Source organism: Danio rerio, chromosome 16, assembly GCF_052040795.2.
Source record: "Danio rerio strain M-AB ecotype USA chromosome 16, GRCz13ab, whole genome shotgun sequence".
NCBI lineage: Eukaryota > Metazoa > Chordata > Actinopteri > Cypriniformes > Danionidae > Danio > Danio rerio.
In genome coordinates, this window is record NC_141036.1 from 13,981,486 (window position 1) to 13,991,668 (window position 10,183).

The 10,183-nt window shown below is 32.9% G+C and overlaps 1 protein-coding gene across 1 annotated transcript; it reads right to left on the reverse strand.

The window, feature by feature from the left end:
• Positions 1-619: 619 nt before the first annotated feature.
• Positions 620-8,316, reverse strand: ube2s (ubiquitin-conjugating enzyme E2S). The gene is given in 4 exon segments (NM_001025536.1): positions 620-2,534; positions 6,282-6,472; positions 6,568-6,715; positions 7,833-8,316. Coding segments are annotated over 4 exon segments (666 nt in total). The 5' UTR covers positions 7,836-8,316; the 3' UTR covers positions 620-2,210.
• Positions 8,317-10,183: the final 1,867 nt, after the last annotated feature.

The window sequence follows — 10,183 nt, forward strand, 5'->3', positions numbered from 1 at the left end:
GAGACGCACAGTGCTCCTTTGAGACATCGCCAACTACTGGCTTGGCATACAGAATACAAAGCTTGTGTGTCATACTTGTCACTTTGGCAGATCTGCGAAGAGCATCCTTTTGACAACACCAAAACCTTTTTAGTTCACTTGTCATTTAAACATACCCCAACACAAGAGATGCACTAATTTATCAGCTGATTTTTGATTCACTTAAAACCACTAGAATATCAGATGTTACATGATAAAATAAAACAGAATTAAGAAATACGGTACAAAAGTTTATCAAATGCATGCATCTAGATGCTGATGTCTGCTGCATAATTTATCTGGTTAAAAAAAAACTTCCTAAAAATGAAACCTCGTTTTCTCCGACATCAACAATACTGTTAAACAGATCAAATCCATGTTCTATGAAATTTATACAGCAATATATAAAGCTAAAATGCATGCATTTTTGGACTTCGCTAACTTAAAACATGATCAAAATAGTAATGTATTTGAATTAGGAAAGCTCAAATTAGTGTTGAATTGGATAATATTTTATTCAAATCAGTATTGGCAAAAAATAAATAATAATAAAAAGTGCACCCCTAAAAATACTTTTAATCAAATAAAAAGAGGAATCAAATTGCTCCCTAAAATGTCTTTATTTCTTATTAATTTAAATAACTTAAACGGCCACAAAATGCCCTAATGTTTATCCACAAGCTTTTAAATACGGGTAAACGGTTTCTGCCATCACATCCTGCCCAAAGTTTGTATGTTGTTAGCGAGGATCTTTTTTAACTGAAGGTCCACCACAGTATAACAACAGGCAACAACAAACTACAAGACGTGATTCCTTAAAAAAAAGAAACATTCCACTTTTGGGAACAGGCTCATTTTACAACTCCCCTGGAGTTAAACAGTGAAGTTAAACCGTTTTTTAATTCATTCAGCTGATCTCAAAGTCAAGCAGGAAAAGTTTTAGCTTATCATAAATCATAGAATCAGACTAGATCATTAGCATCTTAATTCAATAATTTTAAAAGGGAGTTTTTTATGTTAGTTCTTAGCCATATTGAACTAGAAAACAGCAACTTCCAATTGTAAGAATAGGAAAACCATCAAAATCTTATGAAATTTGAGCAAGATGCTAGTTGTCTAATCCGATTCTTTGATTTATGCTAAGCTAAAAGTGCTCCTCCACAGACCTGGAAATCGGTTAAATGGATTAAAAAAATGGTAAAAACTCAACTGTTTAATTGCAGGGAAGTTGTAAAATGAGGTTATTTCATCCCTTAAAAAGTGGAATGTTCCTTAAAAGAGCCTTTAGATAGAGACCAGCAGAGCCAGAGAAAAATGCAGCTATAGACATTTAAGAAAAATCTATTTTTAACAACCAAACTACTCAAAAGATGAGGACTACTTTCCACGATGAGGTTGCTCTTGATGGTTTAAATTTCATGATCAACTATTTGCCCATATTGCTCTGCCCCAACTGGCCTCGAGGCTTTAAGGAATCCATCTTAAACATCAGTGTTGGGTAAATGTAGCTGTTTGCTTAAAAAATGGGAACAAAAGGATTTTTGAAAAGAGACTATGAAATAGAAAAACAAAATTAGTACAAATTGGAAACAAAAATAATACCACACAAATACGCACTCACAAAAAAACAAAACAAAAACTCGAGTTTCAGACCACATTTTACCCCTCCCCCGTCTGTTATTCCTGATCTTCTTTCTCACCACAAACACACATACAATGATCCTATCCTGTGCAATGTACTTTTCCTGTTTAAACCCCACTGATAAACCTCAATGGGTTCAGTCCAAATATAACAAGACAGAATTACCGTCCTATCACACCTGCAAGCTATCTAAATATATTATAAATTCTGTGCCGACAATATACACTAAAATCCAGCTGATGGTCATTATGTAATGCTAGAGGCCACAAATAAATGTTCAAAAACTTTTACTACCGCTTTCATAATCTGAACAATGATAAAACTTTCAAAAACATGGATGAAAAACCCCTTTTGTGAATGAAACAAAGAGAGAATTGCCACGAGGACAGTTCAAGTCCTGAGAGTAAAGTGGGAAGAGACGAATGCAACGAAAATGAGAGGAACATGACAAAACCAATGTGCCATCCTAAAACACAAGGACAGTTGGAGGAGGAGAAAAGGTGGTCTGCACACTTCAATATTTATATATACACAGAAAAGCACAGATCTTTTATAGCCGCCTCAGAGCTCGTTTCTTATCTGTTTTTTTCTTTGCGACTATATTAGTATTGCTAATATTGGAGTTGTTGGTGCCAGTACCCATTGTTGGCAAACCTGCCCCAACTACACGTTTGTTTGGGTCTCCTGCATGTTTCTTGGGTTGGGGTCCGTCTGCAGGTTCCTGAGGGGCCCCTGAAGTGCCTCCCATAGCATGAATCTCTGTTAGAAGATGAGCACGGGATGCATACTCCTTATAGTCCTCCAAAAGTAACTTCCCAGCCTCCTCATTCAAAGCTGACTCTGGGTTTGGGTGGATCAGAAGGCACTTGATGGTCTAAAAGAAAGATTTGAGAAGTATGGAGGGTAAACAAGCTGTATAAAAAAAAAAATCTGCTCTTACGAGTTCAAAAGTTTAGAATATAATGAAGATCTGATCATCACAAATTTCTTGTTTCCATGGCCACATCTAACCTTGTTTGAACATACGGTTATTGTTGTAATATCAATACTCATTTAATAGATTTACATTGACTAATAGATTCAAGGTCTAATAGAACCACATTGAAAAAGCCGAACTGAATGGAACAATAGGATGAACTGTGCTGTGTTTGAGTTTTATTTCTCCAAGTAAGGAAAAAAATGCTCTAAAACATAATATGACAGAATGAGGCTTATAACAGCGCCACACCACACAAAGTTCTGTTATTTTAAAAGAGATTCTTTATTCTGTTGAACACCCAAAGGTGTTTTGATGAAAGCTTAAAATCCTCAAACCATTGACATCTACGGTAAGATTACAGTTAATGGTTACAGGTTTCCAGCTTTCTTTAAAATATCTTCTTTTGTATTCAAATGTGAGAAACTCAAACAGGTTTGAAACAAGTGAAGGGAGAGTAAATGACAGTTATCTCATCAAGGGTAAACAATAAAAATCAAGATCGACTTAGAATAAAACTTATGGCTACTGAAAAATTATCTTTGCCATTTAAATGAATAAAACTAATGCAACAATATTATTAGTTTGAACAAATTTTGTCATAATTGATGGAACTAACTACAACCCCAGATTTTAAACTATACATACACATGGATATAAAGATAGCCCAGTTTAGTGTCTGTATCAAATTAAATTGTGATTTTACATATAAAAGCATAGTAATAGAGCTGCACAATTAATCGTTGAAAGATCGCGATCTCGATTCGACCCCAGCATTTCTACAATTCTGCCAATCATATTTTCAAGTTCAGAAGAGAAGAAAAGGCGGCTGCACGAGTCTTTTCATTGTTTCACACACGTTGCTCAGTCACATTGACACCTCCAAATGATGTTGAATGAGTCACATAATGTATTTATAAGGTATGATTCACCTAAAAATGTCATTTTTGTTTTCATATAATGATGTTTTCGCGGCCGGGAAATCACACGTGACGAGCTGCTGACCGTGAGCTGTTATCACAGAGAGGGCGCACGCACGCTCTACTTAATGATAATTTAGTGAACAGAACCTGCATATGATGCGAGTAACAGGTAAATAATAATCAGTAATGTAACATGTAAATAATATTCAGTTTGTGGCACAGAGTGATCGTTTGGGAGCCGCGCGCGTAGTATGAACAAGCACTTAGCAGTCAAAATAAAACCGAAAGTGTGCACTTCATTTAAATGATCATATCGCATTTTAGAGTTATGATTACTGCAAGCATTTGATATGTTTTTTTTTCTTTCATAGCGACCCCACAGTTGTGCATGAAAATAAATGTTTACAATGTCAGTATAACTACTCTAGCCTATATATTGTTAAATATAATCTGATAATGGCAAATGTCTGATTTTACCAGTGAATAAATTTGTCTAATATGACAGATTGCAAGCATATATCTCAAACATAATAATTCAACATCAGAATTATTATAAGTAGAATAGAATTATTTATAAAAACCAGTAGACCTACACACAATATTATTATCGATGTTGTGCTATATTGTTTACCATTCCTTTATTTTACATCTACAGAATCGTGAGAAAATCGTGATCTTTATTTTGAGCAAAAATAAATAAATAAATCGCGATTCTCATTTTAGCCAGAATCGTGCAGCTCTACATAGTAATTTCAAGTGAGAGTTTCTAAATGAGTAACAATTAGAGCTGCTTTTTTTTCTTTTTTTTTCTTTTTTAAATAGTTGCTAAATGATGTTTAACAGAGCAAGGAGATTTTCACAGTATGTCTGATATTTTTTCGTCTGGAGAAAGTCTTATTTGTTTTATTTCAGCTACAATAAAAGCAGTTTTTAATTTTTTAAAAACCATCTTAAGGTCAAAACTATTATCCCCTTAAAGCTATTCTTTTTTTGATAGTCTACAAAACAAACCATCGTTACACAATAACTTGCCTAATTACCCTAACCTGCCTAGTTAAGCTAATTAATCTAGTTAAACCTTTAAATGCCACTTTAAGCTGTATAGAAGTGTCTTGAAGACTATCTAGCCAAATATTATTTACTGTCATCATGGCAAAGATAAAATAAATCAGTTATTGAAATAAGTTAATAAAACAATTATGTTTAGAAATGTGTTGAAAAAAATCTTCTCTCCGTTAAACAGAAATTTTTTGGGGGGGAAGAGATTAAACAATTCAGAGGGTTTGATCATTCTGATTTCAACTATAGTACACATTTGCTTTCTGCGATATAAATTGCGACATGACTAAAATTTCACCAAATGTCTTGAATAGCTCTATTGGAAAAACAATTCATTCATTTAGATTGATTGATTGATTAATTGGCATGATTTGGCAAGGGGAGGGAACCACGATCTATAAAACATAATGAATTACAAGCATATAAAAACAGAATAGATCAAATCTAAGTAAAATAAACAGTAAATTAACAGTTTATTGCATGTAAATGTAAATTAGCACAGCAAACTGCATAAATGGCTATATGAATGAGTGATGCACTGATCTTGTTTTTTTTTTTTACATGGCCAATTCAGATTTATTTAGCAAATTAATTCAATACCGATTCCCAATTATACATAGGCCTTGACACTTTTTTCAGAAGCTGACTTTTAAAAGCAAAGCCACGTCATTAATTTGAATACAATAATACCCTAGGTTTTACTGTACTGGTTTATTGGACTGTTTAGATGGTAAACTATTTAATTTTTATTTATAAATGAAGTGTAGCTAGCAGAACTGGGATCAAATTGTCCTTCTAAACTGATCTGAATTAGATTATGGACTAAAGTCCACAATGAACAGGAAGCTGCTGCAACTTTTATTTTTATATTGTGACTCAGTATATTAAATGAGAAAACAGTGGGCATGGCTTGTTTTTTCTGCTGCAAGCTGAATGGATGTAGTAAAGTAGGCATTTCATTCAGAAAGATAGTAAAAGGGGTTTTGAAAGTGATTTCATTTCAGCAAAACAGATTGATTAAACGTATATATTTATTAAATAATATTTTAGTGACTGAACATCTTTAGAAATAGAAAGATAACACATTAAATTCATGCAAAATATTGGAAAAAACAAACAAATTACAAACTACACAATTTACAATTTGTTAATTATATTAATTAAATATATATTTTTTGTTTCTTTTGATTTTCTTCATTCTTTAATTTTGATTTTAGATTTTTCCCTAAACATATAGATTAGGGCTACTAATTTTTGGACTGCTACCTTAAGTTATTTTTTTAGATTAGCTCCAGATTTTGCTTCAGTACTGAATAATCAAATGTATATGTACAAATACAATATTGTAAAGCATCCTATAGAAAACATTAAAAAGATTTGTGAGGGGTGTACTCATATACTGGGCACTGTATGTCCATGTACACGCACATATTTAATTACAGTTTAGATTTATTAATTCAACTGGTAAATCTAAGATGTTGCAGAACCTTATATTTTAGGGCAGGGGTGTCCAAACTCGGTACTGGAGGGCCTTCCCTAAACACACCTGCCTGGACTGAGTTTGGACACCCCTGTTTTAGGGAATTTCTGACCATGAAACAAAAGGGAAAAAAAATTTAGTCAATGTTTGAAAGAACTTCAGAAAGAATAAAATATTACTTACCAACAATACATGTCTCAAGCCCAGCTCTGCTTTCCAGTCTCTCTTGAGTACATTGACACAGATCTCACCCTTGTGCCCAACATTAGGATGGAAAATCTTTGTGAGGAAATAGCCTCTGGGAGGAACGGCAGGAAAGTCCTTCCCAAGCACCAAACGCATCCGGAACACACCACCTGCATATGGAGTTCCTTCTGTTGAGCAGAAGACGGGGGAAAACAAGTTGCAAGTGCAATGATTAGATCACGGCTTTCATTGAGAAGAGGAAACTGTGATAATCTCTACTTGCCTGGGCCCTCAATGGAAGTGTGCAGCTCTGTGATGTCCTCTTCACTGGGGTAGATTTTGATCCCCTCAGGAGGATCTGCTGCTAAAGCTGAAACTTCTTTATAGACGAGTCTCAACACTTGAGGCGGCAAGTTCTCCACATTTGAATTCTGCACACAATAAAATGTCAAATGTAACAAATTGCAAAATTTAAAAAATGGTGGGGAAAACTTTTTATTTAGAAAATAATACAAAATTATTAATTTTAAGAAACTTTAGCCTATACAAGTTCATAAACTTGATACATAATACATACATTGCGGGTGAAGATTTTGGGATCAGTAGGATTTTTCAATGATTTAAAATAAGCTCATGTGGCTCACCAAGGCTGCATTTGTTTAATCAAAAATACAGAACAAATTACATAATTGTGAAATGTTATTGCACTGTAAAATAACTGTTCAAAAGTAATTCATAATTTATTCTAGTGATTTTAATGATGAATTTTCAGCTTCATTATTTCAGTCTCCAGAGTGACATGATCCTTCAAAAATCACGCTAACATTAGTTATTATTATTAATGGTAATAGTAATAAAACAATAATGATGGAGTAATAATTTCATTTGAAACCACATACAGTAAGCAAGCAGTTGTTTGATAGTACCACTACTATTAAAATAAATAAATAAACAAATGTAATAAATCAAAATAAATAATATAATGGAAAAAACAAGAGCCTAGCACATCTGCTTCACCAAACAACAAAAATAGGTGGAATTTCGTTCATTTATCCACAATAAAATACACATTTATTTAATTAAAAAGCAAAAACACGAAAAAAAAAGCGGAACAATTGTACAACGTATATCATACTGAGCTTGTATCGTCTGGTAATCAAGCAGGTAACACTTAACAATAAATTATATTTTTCGGAACCTTTAGTTAGGATAAAGTAATAATTACCCAGTTACTTTAATATAATGCTTTATTACAAAAAAGTATGACAAATACCACACAATTCGACATTAGTGATGCATTAACGCGAGTAAAAGTTAAAAAGCCTTTTGTTAACAAACGTTCGTAAAAAAATATTAATGCTGCATAATACAGTGCTTATAATTACTGTCAATTTAACAATCAAAGCATATTTGAGTTTAAATCACATTACTGTAAAGAGTCTCTCAAAACAAGCTGAACGACTAAAAAGTAAGACAAATAAACAGTAAAGCTGTTTTGTTGTAATCAGTTTGATGAATCACTCGTAAACAATACATAATTGAACCTACCATTTTTAGGCGTGCTGGATTTTTTAATCGGCAGCAAATTTGTCCCAAAGGAGAACTTAGCAGAACTGACACTCAACCGGCCGATTTGACGGATTCGGTGATCTGTAACCGGACTGACGGAACAAAATGATAACGAATCTAAAAGTTGCAACCAATCAAAGATAGCAAAGTATTCCAAGACGCCTGACTATTATATAAATAACCAAAACCAATTTTCACTGTGATGTCGGTCGGCTTGCTAGTGCTGCTATCAAACCAGGCTAGGCTAACTGTGGGATAGCTAGCTATTCTCCAGAGCTGCCTTTTGTGAAACTTCAATGCGACGTTGTCTTCAGATCAAATATCTCGTGTAAAGATTTTTTTAAATCCAACGTGGTGTTAATTTCGTCTGCGGTAATTGATTTGTTTGATAGCTAGTCTGCTACTGCTGACGGCTACTGTAGCCTGTTATCAGCTAGCAGTCTTTGACACGGAACAAAAATACAATTCGTCTAAGCAGCAGTTCGAAATACGTTTAACCAATCAGAATGTGAGAAGGACTTCACGTGCTCAACAATTAAAGCGTTTTGACCAATCAGAAGCACGGGTTGTGCTGACGTAGCTGGCCTTGGAAACCACTTCGACCAGAGAAAGTTGAGAATGCGAAAGATGCTGTTTGCTAATAGGTGCGTTTGAAAAACTCGTGCCCTCCCAGAGGCAGGGACTGATGTGTGGCTTCAAATCGACATCCAATGAAAGACGCAGAAAGAAATATAAGAAAAACTTTAGAGGTTTTTTATTACTGTAATTGGTTTCTTCTTGTGCAGATCACGATGGAAGAATTTCTGAAAGATTGAGTTAAACTAAAGATTAATTTGCCTTAAAATACAGTTTTACTCACTCAACAATTAATGATTAAAAAGCTACATAATTTTTATTTTATTTTATGTAATATTTTAACAACATGTAATGATTTCACTGTTTTTACTTTTTTATTTTTTTTCCTGCAATCTGTATAAAATGTCAAATATTCCTTGTTTTTTATTTGGCTTTTTTGACAACTGATGTGATGTCTTAAATGTGACTGAAAAAAATGTTGCTGTTTTTTTTTTTTTTTTGATTATTCAGTAGCCATCATTTTGTTATTGATAATCGAACGAGGGTGTGGCAAACAATTTACCTTATTTCTTATTTAATTTCAATTTCATTTATAAAACACTTTAAAACAGTTGAAAGTGCTGACAATAGAGAGTAAAACAAAGCGTAGCACTTATTATAATGTCCACCTTGTTACTCCTGTCTAACTATATAGTTTTTTCATTGTAATAAATAAAATCAATATACATTACAAATGTTTTTTGGTTACTTGCATCCAAAGAACTAACCAACAGGATTTAATGGCATTGCAGTCTCGAAATACATTAAATTTACAAAGTGCCATATAACAAGTCTTTTTTGAGATAATTCTTGTTTAGTAATACCTTTAAAAATACTATTGCTATACTATACTATTGGTAAAGTGAAAAACATTTTAGCTCCTAGAAAATGTAAATATTACATAAACTATTTATTTGAAACACCTTCTAAAAGATATGAGAATTTTCTGTAATGGGGACATTTAGCCTGTGTTACATGTGAAAATTCTGTAAAAAATGATAAACCGTAATATCCTTAGCTGCACCTGTATATTTTTCTTATAGTTTAATAAGTACTCCTTCGACTGAAATTGAATCTTGGAAAATTAAACATTTTTTTCAGGGACAGTAACTACCCTAAAATGTCACTGCATAGTTGAATGGTTTCAAAATATCATGATATTGTGGCTCCAAAACATGTTCCTTTTAAATGTCTGGTTTAAAAAAAAAAATTGGAACAAAACATATTTTATTTTGAGAAACATTTAAAATATTTTGGAACAGTAAACATGTCAGATTAAATAATTCATTAAATCACAGATTTATATACAATTTAAAATTGCATCTTTGGATATCTTTTCTGCTGGAGGTACTGTTGTACAAAAAAACAAAAAAAAAAAAGTAAAACAAAAATCTTACATACTGTAGGAACAGTATAGCAGAACATCTTAGCAGTTTTAAAACCTTGACTGTTCCAAACCACGGTATACCTTAAAAACGGTTTTCGTCCCATGCCTGAAATACACACAACTACATTTCAATTAGTACAATTGCTGTTTGCAGCACAAAAATAATAATGTTAATGCAAAATAAGAAAAGAACGTACTTTATTAACTATTATTTATATTCTTTGTTTGCAGTATATGGTGCTGGACACAAATCTGTAGTTTGATATTAATTGGTCTGTTTTTACTTATAAACAATTATATGGAGACTATATGAGCTGAAATCTTAATG